Source organism: Phragmites australis, chromosome 4 (genome assembly GCF_958298935.1).
Source record: "Phragmites australis chromosome 4, lpPhrAust1.1, whole genome shotgun sequence".
Taxonomy (NCBI): domain Eukaryota; kingdom Viridiplantae; phylum Streptophyta; class Magnoliopsida; order Poales; family Poaceae; genus Phragmites; species Phragmites australis.
In genome coordinates this window covers 34,260,850-34,276,888 of record NC_084924.1, presented here as the reverse complement: position 1 = coordinate 34,276,888, position 16,039 = coordinate 34,260,850, and the positions used below count along the sequence as shown (strand labels likewise).

The following is a 16,039-nucleotide window of genomic DNA, read 5'->3' as shown; positions in this document are numbered from 1 at the left end:
CGCAGCGTGAAGCTCCTTAACATAGATGATGAACAGAGACATCAATGAAAGGCTAACGCGGTCCAAATCCGCTTCTCATGCTCATTTTATTGGTTCTGTATTTGTTGCTTTCTTTGAGACCCATGATGTTAGACATACTTTATCTGATTCAAATTAGGTCAATGCTATGCATTAGAAATTAGAAAACTTTGAGAGAAACCATGTTTGGGTCCTTTTAGAGCCAACTCCTAATATTCACACCATATGCACAAAATAGGTTATCAAAAACAAATAGGGAGAGGATGGATCTGTAGGAAGAAACAAGGCTAGACTTGTGGCTCAATGTTTCACTCAAATAGAGGGGATAGACTTTGGAGATACATTTACACCAGTAGCTAGGCTAGAAGCTATTAGAATCCACCTTACTTTTGCTGCATCCAAAGGGTTCAAGTTGTATCAAATGGATGTCAAAAGTGCTTTCCTAAAAAGTTTCATCGAAGAAGAGGTCTATATCAAGCAACTCCCGGCTTTGAGCACCCCAAATACTCAAAAAGAGTGTACAAGCTTCGGAAAGTTTTGTATGGGCTTAAGCAAGCATCTAGGGCTTGGTATGATAGGTATAAGTCTTTCTTGCTAGAACACGGGTAAAACCTTGTTCTCCCTCAAGCATGGCAACGATTTCCTATTCATTCAGATTTATGTGGATGATATCATTTTTTTTGGATCTTCTCATGCACTTGTGACCAAGTTTGCAGAAACTATGAGCAGGGAGTTCGAGATGTCGATGATGGGCAAGCTCAACTTCTTCTTTAAACTATAAATCAAGCAATGCAAGCAAGAGACCTTCATCCACCAGACGAAGTACACTAAGAATTTGCTGAGGAAGTTTGACATGAGCGATGCTAAGCCCTTAGCAACACTAATAGCTACCTCGACTATGCTCAATTCGGATGAAGATGGAGATGAGGTGGACCAGCGAGAGTATATGTGCATAATTGGCTCTCTTCTGTACCTAACAGCGATAAAACCTGATATTCATTTTGACGTCTGTATGTGTGCTCACTTCTAGGCATCACCGATGACGTCTTACCGCCAAGCAGTGAAACATATTCTGTGGTACCTCCAACACACTCTCGAGTATGGTCTTTGGTTTTCTACATCTTCTTCTCTTTCTCTTCAAGGTTTTTCATATGCGGATTTTGCCGGCTGTAGAATTAACAGGAAGAGTACCTCTGGTACTTGTCAATTCTTAGGTACTTCTCTTGTGTGTTGGTCTTCTCACAAACAATCCAGTGTTGTGCAGTCTACTGCTGAAGCTGAATATGTAGCTGCCGCTAGCTGTTGCTCACATATTTTATGGATGGTTCCTACCTTGAGTGACTATGGGTTAGTTTTGAAGAGTGTACCACTTTGGTGTGACAACATCAATACCATAAGCCTTGCAAATAACTTAGTCCAACACTCCAGAACCAAATACATAGATATGAGATTTAACTTATTGAGAGATCACAATGAGAATGGAGATATTGAGTTGAGCTACATAGATATCCAACACCAACTAGCCGACATATTTACTAAGCCTCTTGATGCAACCAGATTTGCCTATTTAAGGGGAGAGCTTCATGTGTACCATACCTATGGCATTGTGTGAGGGGGGTTATTCTTGTACATACTCTATCTTACTTGCATATCATGTTGTAAGATAATCATAGTAGTTGATCTTTGACTTGTATGTCTTTAATATTTTTTTCTAGACTTGAATTTGAACTAAGATGAGTAGTTGTGCGGAGCAAGCTTTTAATCTTAGGCTCATCATGATGCTTTGATATGAAACATTTCAAGCAAGCTAGCTTTTCTAAAGATTAATTTTGGCAATTTTATGAATCATGTAGACTATGAAATGCTATATTCTTATCAATATGTTCGTAATTGTTTTGGCTTAGTCAATACTTTTGTTAAGGCTAGTTTGATGAATATCTTGTTCTAGGCTTCTTGGTTCAAGATAGTGGATTGAAGAACATTGCAATATATTTTCTATCTTTGTAAAATATTTAGCTCATGATAGAACCTTGGAGGAACATGTGTTACATGTGTCGCAAAGGCACTACTTGACTTGATCATGTGAAAACTTGATAATTTGTACAAATTTAAATAATGTTGAGAAATCAAGTTTCTTATGCTAAAATATAATCTAATACGGTTGTCTTGAAGCCTCGAGGTATTTGTCGTACCCAGTACCGCGATACTTCGCTTTGATAAGAGGCAACTTGATGATAAAAAAAATTATGCTTCAATGTTACAATTTTTAATTATTTGATCTAACTAAGTCTTGGTTTCATATGTGAGCGTTTGCAAAGCCTATTATCATGAATGATTGTTTGCCTAGCTTGGGATTGAAATTTGCTAGTTCTTAATGCCTGTATTGTCTTGGCACGAGTGAATGCTTATGTGGTGGTCATTTTGAACCAATTCCTTATGTTTAGCTTGTATACTTCATGATCTTGCGTCTTTGTCTCTTTTTGGGCATTTGTGTGCTTGTGAGCTCCACATTCTCATGTTCATAGCACTTTGACACTTCTAGCATTTGCAAATGCTTTGTGGTATACTTGTGAAAGCTCATTAGGATTTCATGTTCATGCATTGCATAATACTGTTATCCTTGATGTTTACATTGCCAAAGGGGTAGAAAATATGCATAAATCCTCAAAGATGAATCTTGCATAATGAAAGGGAGGAGATAATCCAAAATTAAAAATGTGCATTCATCAAAGGGGGAGCATTGGAGCATACACATTTGAGCTTTTGAGGTTTTTGGCTTGCCTCTCTTCTCTTTTTGAGCTTTTGAAATCTTTATTATGCCAAGTGATATGTTTTGCTATTTTTCGAGTTTTTAGTTACTTGAATGAACTTCTTGTGCTTTCTTCAAACCATTCTTTGTTCTTTGTGAAGTTTTCAATGCACTTATTAAGGGAGAGATTGAGAAACCAAGTTGAAATGTGTCTTGGTTTATATGTGATGAGTGATTGACAAGTTTGTGGATGTGGTTTGATGATTTAGAATTGCTTGATCATGTCTATATGTTGCAAATATAATCATGTCTGTCCTAAAGTGAAAAGGAAATAGAGTTTATGTTTTTGTCTCTAAGTCTAAGGAAATTTTACTCATCGGATGGTCAGTGTGTAGGAAACTGTACACACCAGATAGTCCGGTGATCAGAGGCAGTGCACACCGGAGTATTCTTTCTTTGGCGGCAAAATTTGAATGTTGCACTGGATGGTCCGGTGTTTAGGAGATATGAACACCGGATAGTTTTCCAAAGAAGTCTCTTTTTGGTGCCAGAAAGAAGATGCACACCGGACAGTCCAACGATGAGCTGTGTGAGTATCGGAGGCTTCACCGGACTATTTAACCCAGATGTTACAAAATGAGGTCTGATGCAGTTATACTCACCGGATGATCCGGTGATGGACCTTGCACTCATCAGAGGGTTTTCCAAGAGGTTTTCAGAGAAAGAATCATTGTATCCACCGAATGGTCCAGTGTTCATAAATTGTACACACTGAAACATCTGGTGTTCACATTTTTCTTTGGTCTATCTTTTCTAGTAGGGATTTGATCTGAGCTAACTTGTGATAAGTTTGCATGGTGTTTTAATGATACATGTATGCTGGTCTCATGATGTGTTAGTGATGGATGCAACTTGGCAGTCGACGGCGAGATGATCAGGGCCAAGTGGCATGCTTGGTGCCAGACGATCGAGAAGGCCAAGCGGGGTCGAGGGTAATCCTAGCTGTGCACATGGAGGTCAAGCAATGCTTGAAAGGAATGACAAAGACGATGTGTTGACAAAGTCAAACGAAGGGATACCGGTGCAAGTGACAAGGCGGCCCAAGGGATCGGGAGCGGGAGAGACTTGCTATCAGTCAAGATTGCAAGACGGAGTATACGAATTGACATCGGGATGCTTACTTGTGGTCAAAGCAAGCAGTTGTGAGTCAAGCTTTGAGAAGCATGCGAGGCAGTTTTATGGTTTGGTCTCAAAACCATGGAGGAGTGAAGTGCACATGGCATCATCGCAGAGCTAGTGTCGAGGCGAAACTAAGTCGTGAAGGTGTCACGGCTATTCGATGGACAGAGCGGAACATAGACCAAAATGCCCCGGTGATAGGTAGGAGGCCATTGTAAGTAAGGGGTATTTTAGGAACAAGGAAGTTTAAGGACTAAGCTACCTCCCTAGGCCTATAAATAAAAAGGTAAGGCTATAGGGAAGGCTTGAGCTATCCATTAGACATCCTACTATACTCAACATCAAAGTTCATAGGACCTTGGTCGATAGGGGTAGCTCACTCAACCTCATCTTCGCCAAAACATTAGACAAGATGGAAATCCAAAGGTCAAAGCTCAAGACAGGAGCTGAGCCTTTCTATGGTATAACTTCAAACTCATCGATCATGCCCCTTGGCCAGATTGAGTTGCCGGTCATATTTGCCGAGCTTGACAATTTCCTTACATAGAAGCTTAACTTCGATGTTGCGTATTTCAGATGGCCTACAACGTGATCCTAGGTCGCCTAATGTTAGGCAGGTTCATGGTCGTAGTGCACTACGTGTACTAGGTGCTCAAGATCCCAGTCCCTCATGGGGTCATAACCATCAAGAGAGATCAACATGCAGCATTCAAGTGCGACAAGCAGAGCCTAGATATAGTCAAACATTTTGGTCAAGCGGCAACTATCTCAAGAGGCGTAGAGTCTAAACGCCAAAAGCACCACGCCGCCCCCAAGGTCAATGATTCCAAGCTCGTAAACTCGCTAATGCCTCCAGATCCGTCGCCGCCGCCAAAGGTGAGAACAACGATGGTGCTAAGGATAGGAATGCAGGTGGTGGCGTCAAAGGTAATGCCCCTCGACCCGTCTAAACCAGTCCAGACGGTCAAGATAGGGGTCGACCTTGATCCCAAATAGGAACTCGAACTCATCGCTTTCCTCCGGGCAAGCTAGGATATGTTTGTGTGGTAACCATTCAACATGTCCGGGGTCCCCAGGGAAGTGATCAAGCATCAACTAGCTGTGAAATCCGGTGCCAAACCTGTGGTGTAGAAGCAGCGAAAATTTACGGAGGACAATAAACAAGCCATCCAAGAGGAGATCAACAAACTCCTAAAAGTAAGCTTCATCCAGGAGGCTCGCCATCCTACATGGCTTGCTAATCCCATCCTTGTGAAGAAAACCAATAACAAATGGATAATGTGTGTTGATTTCAATGACACAAAAGAAGCTTGTCCTAAGGATCCTTTCCGTATCCCTTGTATCGATCAAATTATCGACTCTACTACGGGTTGTGCAGTGCTATGTTTTCTACTATATACCTACTCAGGTATCACCAAATTAGCGTGAGAGTCAAAGATGAGGAAAAAACCGTTTTTGTTACCCCTTTGGTGTATTTTGTTATGTAAAAATGTCTTTTAGATTAAAAAATTCTATCAACGGTATATACAAAATTGCATACAACCCCAAATCAAACGTAATATAAAAGCTTATGTCGATGATGCTGTAGTCATATCTAGAACCAAAGATGCATTGATTGACGATCTCAAAGAGACATTCGACAACCTCGGGAAATATTCGCGTCCTCCCATCCCGTCGTTGTCGCTGCATACCCTGTTGTCGTGAGCCTAAATCTGGCAATGCACGTTATCGCTAGGGTGTACTAGCCCTTGCTCCAACGAGAAATGACACCCCAACCGGAGAGGAGAAGAGAGCCAGCCAGAATGAGAAGAGGGAGAGGAGCCTCATCTATTTATTTAGTACGGGCCCACCGTATATATACTTTCCTATGTGTATTTCACATTCCCAACTGTATTGCGCGAATCTCAAGGGCCAACAGGAGGCAACCACCGCCGTCCAGATACCAGGCCCAGAGTTGCCAGGAACATAAAATTCTTGTTCAGAGCGCCGAGCCAACCCCGTACCCAACCCCAAAACCCCCAACCTAGGGTTCCGCCGGCATGGGATCCGTCGCCTCCGCCGCAGCGTCGCCGCCGCCTCCCCCGGCGCAGCCCCAAGAGGGTGCGTCGCCGTATGGAGTCGGACTCGCCGGGATCCTCCCGCCGAGGCCGGAGGGGGAGGTGAAGAAGGAGAAGGTCGACTACCTCAACCTCCCCTGCCCGGTGCCCTTCGAGGAGATCCAGCGCGAGGCCCTGAGTTCGTCTCCTTTTCTCTTCAGTTTTAACTCCTTAACCGCTATTGCGTGTGAATTGCTGCGTTATAGGGGGGATTCGTACATGCTATGCGCGTGTCGTGGTGTGGTTGGTGATGAACCTGCGGTAGAATCCGTTGCTCCGCCGCGATTGAATGGTTTGGTGCGGATCGATTGTTAGGTAGCTGCTTTATATGTCTGACGGTTTGCTGTTGGATCTGACTTGTGTAGTGCTTCAGTGCTTCGTCGATTGTCATTGTTGCACTGCATTGATGTACACAAAATGCTCAAGGTGTAGTTTAGTGCGTTAGCTGCTGCTGTAGAAATACGTCTTAAGAATTGTTTTGTATTTTCTGTGTCGTATGGATCTTATGGACACAATGCTCAAGGTGTAGTGCGTTACCTGCTGCTGTAGATGGCGTATTTTGCTCCAATGCATTAAGTCTGACAATTGATGTTGTTCGCTACTGGCACACTGGTTTGTGTCGGTGGTTGGTCCACAAACTCTACTACACTTGTCATTTCTTGGAGTTGGCATTTGTCTAACTATTCATATACCAGTTATATCTTATTACAGATGGCAATTCTCCTTATACGCTACACCTTATCCTTAGAAAAAGGCTCTTATGAAGATTAACTTATATTTAAAATTTTAAGCTGAGCCTTGCCTGTTTATCCATACGACCTGTTGCCATGTTATTCAATGTTACCATCCAAGTTCAATTGTTTGGTATTTTCTGTCATATGGATCTTATGGACACAATGCTCAAGGTGTAGTTCGTTACCTGCTGCTGTAGATGGTGTATTTTGCTCCAATGCATTAAGTCTGACAATTGAAGTTGTGTGCTACTGACACACTGGTTCGCGTTGGTGGTTCGTCCACAAACTCTACTACACTTGTCATTTCTTGGAGTTGGCATTTGTCTAACTATTCATATAACAGTTATATCTTATTACAAATGGCAATTCTCCTTATACGCTATACCTCATCCTTAGAAACAGCTCTTATGAGGATTAACTTATATTTAAATTTTAAGCTGAGCCTTGCCTGTTTATCCACACGACCTGTCGCCATGTTATTCAATGTTACCGCCCAAGTTCTGTGATGCAAATACATCCTGATATTAAGAAAACCTGCTTGATACAACTTTTCGGGTATATTGATAGCTCCATGTTAGATCTTGAATTTGTGGCTAAGATAAAGTGGTTTAAGTCTCTATTTTTAGACTAAAATGGAAACAAAATGGCTCACATAAACACACTCAGTGTACCCACAGCTCCAGCTCCACAACCTAGAGCTAGGAATACCCAGCTCCAAGAATTCTTGGAGTTGGAGCTCTGCCAAACATGCCCTTAGGGGGAACATGATCATTTTTTTGTTGCCATATCAGAATTTAAATTGCTTTCTTGGAGCTGGAGCTCTGCCAAACATGTCCTTAGGGGGAACATGATCACTTTTTTGTTGCCATATCAGAATTTAGATTGCTTTGCTGTTTAGTTCTTACTAATGATTTTTCGTGCATATCCTGAGTGTCTAAAGATCTATCTGTACTTCTTAAATTCAAATCTAGACAACGAAGAGCAGCACCAAAAGTATTATTTGACAGTGGATCAGTAGATAACTTGGGAACCCGGTACTGTTGCTGAACTTGCATGCATTCCGACCTTCTATATTTGACATTACTAGTGTAGCTTAATTATTGATGGGTAGCTTCAAACACAGTTCAATCCCATAAGCTATATCTCTGCTACTCCCAACCCAAATCAAATCTTCAGCTTTGCTTTCTTAAATCTCAGTTCAAGTAGTCTCCATCAAATATTGTGGCAACAATTCAAGAAATGAACGTATTAGAAACGTATGAATGTGAGATGGGAAAAGAACTGGAAGTTAAATGTTACTGCCGCCATTCTGTTTTATTTATTGTTTTAGCTTGTGAAAAAGTTTCTAAACATTGTGACTTTTCTTAATACCCGTGCACACATCTAAAATGACAAACAAAGATGAACGGAGGGAGTATGATCTTGGAACGATTGGAGGAATACTGTATGTTACGATAAATAAAAAAATGAATATGGATCATGGAACTGCAGTACCATTAGAACAACTCGAGATTAGGAGAATCGGATACTATTAAACTTACATATGTGGTGACCACTCATTGATTTACCCCAATGATTAACTGTGAGATCTCTGGTTCGTGTAGTTCATACCTTTTTCTCGGCCAAGTATGAAATAGCAAACTTAATAAACCCCATTAACTCATTGCTTGTTTTATTTTGTTGGTGCATACAGTACTGTATATATTTAGTATTGCTTTCCTGAGCTCTAATGACATGCTCCTTTTGCAGTGTCGCTGAAGCCTGAACTTTTTGAAGGATTGAGGTTTGACTTCACAAAAGGGTTAAATCAAAAGTTTTCACTTAGCCACAGGTACGACCATAACATAGGTGTTAGCAGATATCTTATTCTCACTTTTGTCAAGAACATATTCTAACAACTTCAACAGTGTTTTTATGGGCTCCTTAGAAGTACCATCTCAGTCACCTGACACTATAAAAGTTCCAACTGCACATTATGAATTTGGTGCCAATTTCTTAGACCCAAAGGTTTGTTTTCATAACATCCAATGTTGTGGTGGCATAAAATGGTGTGTTTCTTAACTTGTTTTTGTTACTGCACATGAAATTGTTTATAGTTAATGCTCATTGGAAGGGTGATGACTGATGGAAGACTGAATGCTCGTGTGAAATGTGATTTGACAGACAATCTTACGCTAAAAGTAAATGCACAGGTACATGGGTTCACTGGTCCATCTTTTGTTTTGTTGCATATCTTTGCTTTATTACACTGATGATTGTTCTTCCCTAGCTTACCCATGAGGCGCATTACTCCCAAGGAATGTTTAACCTTGATTACAAGGTCAGTATTTCTGACAATGTTTCTTCAGTCAATGATTGTGTTCCCAGCATTTATGACTAATTACTTATAACTTGCTTACGTGGAAAGTTATTATTTATTTCTGGTTCCATCCTAAATTTAGTTCCTTGTATTAACACTTCACCTGTTTGTATAGGGCACTGACTATCGAGCACAATTTCAAATTGGAAACAATGCATTTTATGGTGCAAATTATATTCAGGTAAAGACCTTTGCAATATAGTTTACTTTCAACTCCATCACACTGTCATCATCAGAGGAAGATGAAAACGAAGAAAAGACTCTTTGGTTGTTTAAATGTCACAAAATTCAGTAACCTTGACTCGTTTCTTGATATTCACCTTTATGCTGTTTGACATTTGGGCATCTTATATATCTTGTTCCTTAAGAATTTTTTATTTGGTTATGTATTTGTCATTATATTACTATCCTGATGTTGTGTATATGCTGAGGAACCAATTTATTTCGCATTTTGGGCCTGTTTGAACCTTGCACTTGCTTTACAATTGTGAATATAAACTATATTTTGGAGTCAGGTTCAATGCCAAATTTGAAATAGTTTGGTCATATTAAGATTTGTGCATTTACTATTTCAGATACATGGCTATCCTAGTACAGGTCGATATTTTTCTCTGGTCTCTGCTTATTCAGTATTCACACTTTGTACTCAGGTTCTGTACTTTGCTAATTGCCAAGCTCTTTAGTAGACTAAACTACTTTGCATTTTTATTTGTTATCTTTGTATTGAAATTAAAGTAGTTGACTAAATGTTCTTGTTCATTGAAATGCTGTGCAATTTATTTGTTCTAAATTAGCTAGTATGATTATCAATATCGACTAGTCCTTGTTTAATCTTGTTCTTACAACTAAACTTTAACTTTTTCTGAGTGTGTTTCAGAGTGTTACACCAAACCTGTCAATGGGAACTGAAATATTCTGGCTTGGCCACCAGAGAAAGTCAGGGATTGGTTTTGCCTCTCGCTATAACACGGATAAAATGGTAATGAGTTGGTGCCAGCCTCCTGTTTTTTTGCATGTTATTAACTTGTATTATGTCCAAACTGGCTTGAGCCTTAACCGTCTAGCTCTTTCTGCCCCCAATTGCCTTTTTTGCGTCATTGCTTGTTTCTTTTGTTCTTGCTTCGTTTCAAAGATTTTTAATATCTATGAGACTTTTGTTAGAAACAATTCAAGTAGAGGCCTTTTCTCTAGTTCACACATTTAGTACGGAAGTCACACTTCCCTATCATCATTGTGTCATTGAAAACTAGAAGACATAACAAGTGATCCCTTTTACTTTACTCCTGTTGAAACTCAACATGGTGTCAGATCTAGAGATTCTGAGTTCCAAGACCCACCTGATACAATTTTGTAAAAAAAAAAAAAATACTATAATCATTCAAGGGTCCAATGGTTTGATCAAAAGAGTCATAGAGGTAGGTGCTGATGTTGTGTTTATGACTTTATGTTGTAGCATTGTAGGCTTAGAACTGAAGTAATAGATTGCCCACCTTTCCCCAATAGCTTAAGCTTTTGGGTGAGGGTGAATTGGTTGGTGCATGAAACTCAACATCATTAGGGAGCCAGCATAAAAGCTTCATGTCATAATTTATCATGTGGCTAAAGCCTTCAACATACACTTGTGTCATACATAGAGAATGAATTTGTAATAAGAATGCAAGATACTCACTATTTTCTCTTATGACCATTGCAGGTGGGTACTCTACAGGTCGCAAGCACTGGAATAGTTGCCTTGAGTTATGTCCAGAAAGTTTCCGAGAAGGTTGGGCTTCCATCGTGACAACAGAAAACTTTCACATGCTATGCTAACTTGATTCTAAGGATACACTTATTTGCAGGTTTCCCTCGCATCTGACTTCATGTATAACCACATGTCAAAAGACGTGACTTCCAGCTTTGGTTATGATTACTTGCTTAGGCAGGTCAGTGTCTTATAACACTTTGACAGTTTGTGTCAGGTAGCATTGCATTAGCTATTGAGCTCCTCCAAGTATTGTATCTCTGCGTCAAATTGTTTGTACCAATGAATATGCATGAACAGTATGAACACATGTACTCTCACCCCTACAGTACACAAAGACATGAGATCCTTGCGTCCCTCTGGTAGTTCCTTTCTCATAGTTTTTCTGCTATTAAATTGTTGCAGTGCCGTCTAAGAGGCAAAATTGACTCAAATGGTGTTGTTGCTGCATACTTAGAGGAGAGATTGAACATGGGTGTTAACTTCCTTCTTTCTGCAGAGGTACGAGACATGGCAGTTCCAGCATATCTGTTTCTTCATGCTACTCCGCTTGTTTCATTAACAAGAAGTAAATGCCCTGAGGTTTATTGGAGTATTTTATGAACTTGCAATTTTGTGGTGCAGATTGATCATCCAAAGAAGAACTACAAGTTTGGTTTTGGAATGACTGTAGGAGAGTAATTCTGCTGAAACTATTGCTGTTTTCTGTGGGTGCACATGAGATACTTGGGCAGTTGTCTTTGCATGGATGTTACAGCACTTCAGGCCTCAGTTTTGAGTGAACAGTTTCTTGCCCCGGTGCCGTGGGAAAATATAGGAGCAATCCATTGCAACTTTACAGAGTTTCTCTCTGTGTATTGGTGGTTGTGTACTTTCAGCAGCTTGAGATAATATGAGCATGGGGGCCATGATTCTTTGTTCATCTTAGATGGAACAAGCTGAACAGTTTGAATAGTTTTGTCAGCTGGTAGCGATTTTTACTCCTAAGTCGACACCAGCTCACCACAGGCCTTTTGTGTATGATCATCTTAAACGAGCCACAGAAGATTTACGGTTCAAAGGTTCTGACCATCTGCCATATTTGCTATTCTCACGGGCTTCTGTTCATCTATGCTTAGTCAGCATGAGATTTAGTACGTTGTGTTAATCGCACCAGTATTTGTTTTCGGTCTTTCAGTACCAAAGCAATTTTGTTTCAGTTCCTGAGGCGTATATTTTGTCTTTACGTTGTGTTAAGACAGATATATTTTGCTCATATTGCGGTTAGTTTCATGACCCGTGGAAGTGTATCTCTCAACATGACAGGCCATTGCCTCAATTTTGATTTGGTGGATCACATCTTTAATCCCGTCTTCTTTGATTTCAAATGTCTGATCCATTACGGCAATCTACATCATCTGCTGTCAACCGAAGCGATGCCGGTCTCACTACCATTGGCGCTTTGCGAGTACTCAGGTGAGATTTGTTTATAGTTCTGTGAAACCATGAATATAAAAATTGTGGTTGTATGTGCTACTAGAAAATATGTGTTCTGTAAAATTAATCTTCCTACGAAAATCCGTCATTTCAATCACATGGTTACTGGAGTCGCGTGATATATACATGCTACAGAATTTGTAGAAGAAAAAACAAACGGAGGGCCTAACGTTAGATGATGCGAAATTGGTACTACGAGTTAGTTTTAGCCCGTTAGGTCCGTTACGGTGGATAAAAAACAACTGGGGAACGTACAATGGAACAATAGCAGTAGATTTTAGAATTCTAGTGTCCGTCCAAGAAGCTATAATCGGATAACAGCGACAAAATAGTGGAAGCTGTTGCTAAACAATGGATCTACGAGGTATTCAGTGTATCGTCGGTTAGGAGGGTAACCTGTTTCAAACAGAATACCCTCCTTTTCTTATCCTTTTCCTTACTGTATGCCCAGAAGTAAATGCAAGTACCATTCTTATTTACGTGCTGTGCTAATCACACAGCAGTGGGTCGGTACATAACTATATATAAAAAAAACCCAAGATGCTAGGAAAAATCGAGGATCGTCATATGATGGGATCCTATGATCATGATACTACCGTGCCTTAGCCCTTGAGTCCATGAACGGAGCTGTGGGTTGGACGCCTGGACCTCAGGTACCACACTACCACCTTCACCAGCTTCCACTGGCTAGCCCTTCAGTTGTACTTACGTTTCAATCGAACGAAATTTATGAATGCATCGTTAATTTTGCGAGTTTTTCTTTCTTTGCAGATCGTTACTGATTTAGTAGTTTATTTGTGGGGTTTCATGGGCGTATTACCCAACCCGTAAGGCAACAAGGCCATGGCCCCCAACCGTGACACCCCAGCTAGCGTTTGCCCACAAGCTACCACTACCACTACACATCCCCATCAGTCCACTCACGTAACCTACTCACGAACACGAGCAAACACACAGGCTCACACTGAACAGTGAGCTCGCCCATCCATACATGTCAAACAGAGCACAACCCACACGCTCCAGACATCAAGAACGCCAAGAACCAACAGCCACGGCGACGGCGACGGCGACGCCATGGCTCCGATGATGCCAACCGCGGCGCTCGTGCTCCTGGCCCTCGTGGCCGAGGCCGCGCTGCTGCCGCCCGCTGCGCGGGCGCAGATATCCGCCGCGCCCTGGGGCGCCCCTGCGCCTGCGTTGGACTGCACGGGCGCGCTGCTGAACCTGTCGTCGTGCCTGACGTACGTGGAACGCCGCAGCGCGCTGACGCGGCCGGACAAGGGCTGCTGCGGGGCGCTCGCGGGCGTCGTGGGCGGCGACGAGGCCGCCTGCCTGTGCGTGCTCATCGCCGGGTACGGCGCGCACGGCGTCCGGGTCGATCCCGTGCGCGCGCTCGCGCTGCCCACCATCTGCCGCGTCGACGCGCCCCCGCCAAGGCTCTGCGCCGCGCTCGGCATGCCCGTTGCCGAGCCGCCAGGCGGCGCAGCCGCCCCGGAATCAGGTACGGCGTGCTCTGGTCTTCCGCGTGCAGTAAACGCACCGTTTTGCAATGTGGCTGTCCCTGGTGGGATTTAAGTAAACAAGTAGTTTGGATAGGAAATCGTCATTCCAACGCTGTGTAGTTTTTTTTTTACTTAGCCTAGATTCTGTCTTGGGTAACTCGAAATTATGTCTTCTTCCAAACTTCATTTGCTAAACCATCCCTACGAAATCGCTTGACTTCGTAAGCAAAATTACATGGCTTCACTCCCTAGAATTATTAGCGTGCACAGCACATTTATACAGTTATTACATGTACGGGTGGAGTATTCTCTATTCTGAGTAACAAAACACACATTGTGCGTTCCTGGATACCTGTAGGCAACTAGGCATTGGCAATGTTATGTTCCAGTAGTTGAAACCTGTGAAGGAATAAAACTGTTTGATCAATCCTCCCAGGTCCTGACAAAAATGTCTGGCACTGACAACATCTCATCGCACGGCAGGGTCCGACCTACCGACGACGACACCGGCAGCGGCGGCAGGGAACGGCGGCCCGGCGACGCGCCCACAAACCTCAACGCATCTGTGTCTGGTGGCCCTCCTACACTGCCTCATTCTATCCACACTGCTGCTGTAACTCTTCCAGGTCGTACGCCGCTCGCAGCACCGTACGTAGAGCTGCTGCATTTGTACAAGTGTAAATGTGCACACGGGTTGTACCGCTCACGGAGTGAATCAATTCGGCATCCGTCCCCCGTCCATACCACCAACGGCCTCGGGCAGCGGCCTGACGGGCCGAGCGAGACGCGTGAGATCGTTAAAAGGCGCCACGGCGCGACGCGCCGGCTGTGCCATTTCGTTTCGTCGCGTGAGCGCACGGCTACATGTGACTGCTTGCTCTTTTGGTGGCTGGGTCACACGAGTATTCTGTTCATATTTGGTTGTCGTGGCGTCGCGTGCCATGCCAAAGACAGAGAGAGAGAGTGAGTGATGTGTGCCGGGCGCAGCGTACGGAGCAGGAGATACCGTCGTGTGACCTGGCTTTTGGTCGTGCCTGGCCCGGCCGGCCTCGCCGGCAGGTGGGTTATCGTTGTCGAGATGGGGCTAATGAGCTGGCTACATTCGGCGGTCCGCTTCTATCGATGGGATGATTGATTACCAGCTGGGAGAAGAGAATGGTGAATGGCGCATGGTTGAGAGTTGAGACCGTCCGCTGGATCGATGGGTTCATGGATGAAGATTCCATAAGTTAAGCCCAACAGAGTACAAGAGTGGGTCCAAACTAAAGCCAGGATTGGGCACTTGCTACAAGGCCGAATGTGTGTGAGCCGAGTTAGGTCCCATGCTATGTTGCGACGCTGCGGGCCCGAGACTTTTACATTGGATCCTTGTTCTTCTCGTGGAGCCGCCAGCTAGCCCTTTGTACAGTACCGTGTGGGCTTGAAGCTGTCTAGGTCCAGCGTCACGAGCCGCACGCAGTCGAGTAACGAGTGGAGAAATCAATTGGCTGTTCCCGTCATACGAGTAACGAGTGTACGACAGAAATGATGCGATTTGTTTGTTCAGAAACCTATACCAGTCTAGAGATTTTTAAGAAAATAATGGTTAAGAAGATACAATATAGAAAAAAAATTTCTTTTTTTTATTATCTATGTTTATAATAAGAGGTTATATCCCGTATATATAATACCAATTTTTTTAAGAAATAGAATAAAATCTTTTAAGACATCGAGATGAGTTCATATTCAGTTGTAAAACTTTAGGTTTGTTAACACTCTACTTTGAGCATTTCTCGTGAAATATATATGTCTCATTAAAACTCCCCAAAACCTAATAGAAAAAATTAGAAAAAAGAGTACATAACTCACAATATGGTCACACAAATTGCCTCATTAAAAACCTTATCACGAGAAATATAGGAACTCATTTAAAGAAAAAAAAGATTATAATCCATCCAAATATTTCACATAATCTTCATGATTAACTTTGGATACTTAATCTTTTTAACTAAGGTTTAATTCTTCATATCGGTATTATATGAAATATTCTTCCACTAAAATATATAACTCTCTAAGACTCATCATTCCGATGCCATGAATATATCTTTTAAAATTAGATGTAGGGAGAGACTTAGTGAATAAACCTATAAGATTTTCATATGATTTGGTATGCATTACCTTCATTTCATTCATTTTATGCTATTCA

At 42.2% G+C, this 16,039-nt stretch overlaps 2 protein-coding genes across 4 annotated transcripts; both read left to right on the top strand.

Moving 5' to 3' along the window:
- Nucleotides 1-5,887: 5,887 nt before the first annotated feature.
- On the top strand, nt 5,888-12,078 carry LOC133916195 (mitochondrial import receptor subunit TOM40-1-like). Of its 2 annotated transcripts, none has more exons than XM_062359756.1 (11): nt 5,888-6,181; nt 8,526-8,607; nt 8,684-8,783; nt 8,873-8,968; nt 9,046-9,096; nt 9,251-9,316; nt 10,013-10,114; nt 10,829-10,897; nt 10,974-11,057; nt 11,282-11,377; nt 11,501-12,078. In XM_062359756.1, exons 1-11 carry the CDS (start codon nt 5,986-5,988, stop codon nt 11,555-11,557), a joined length of 999 nt encoding a protein of 332 aa, XP_062215740.1. In that variant the 5' UTR covers nt 5,888-5,985; the 3' UTR covers nt 11,558-12,078. The 2 variants fall into 2 exon arrangements, with proteins under 2 accessions (XP_062215740.1, XP_062215741.1); XM_062359757.1 differs by lacking the exon at nt 5,888-6,181 and adding an exon at nt 6,213-6,357.
- An 844-nt stretch (nt 12,079-12,922) lies between these two features.
- On the top strand, nt 12,923-14,582 carry LOC133916197 (non-specific lipid transfer protein GPI-anchored 2-like). 2 transcript variants are annotated; one of them, XM_062359758.1, is made up of 3 exons: nt 12,923-13,005; nt 13,124-13,853; nt 14,338-14,582. In XM_062359758.1, exons 2-3 carry the CDS (start codon nt 13,427-13,429, stop codon nt 14,469-14,471), a joined length of 561 nt encoding a protein of 186 aa, XP_062215742.1. In that variant the 5' UTR covers nt 12,923-13,005; nt 13,124-13,426; the 3' UTR covers nt 14,472-14,582. The 2 variants fall into 2 exon arrangements, with proteins under 2 accessions (XP_062215742.1, XP_062215743.1); XM_062359759.1 differs by having other exon boundaries at nt 14,291-14,478.
- Nucleotides 14,583-16,039: the final 1,457 nt, after the last annotated feature.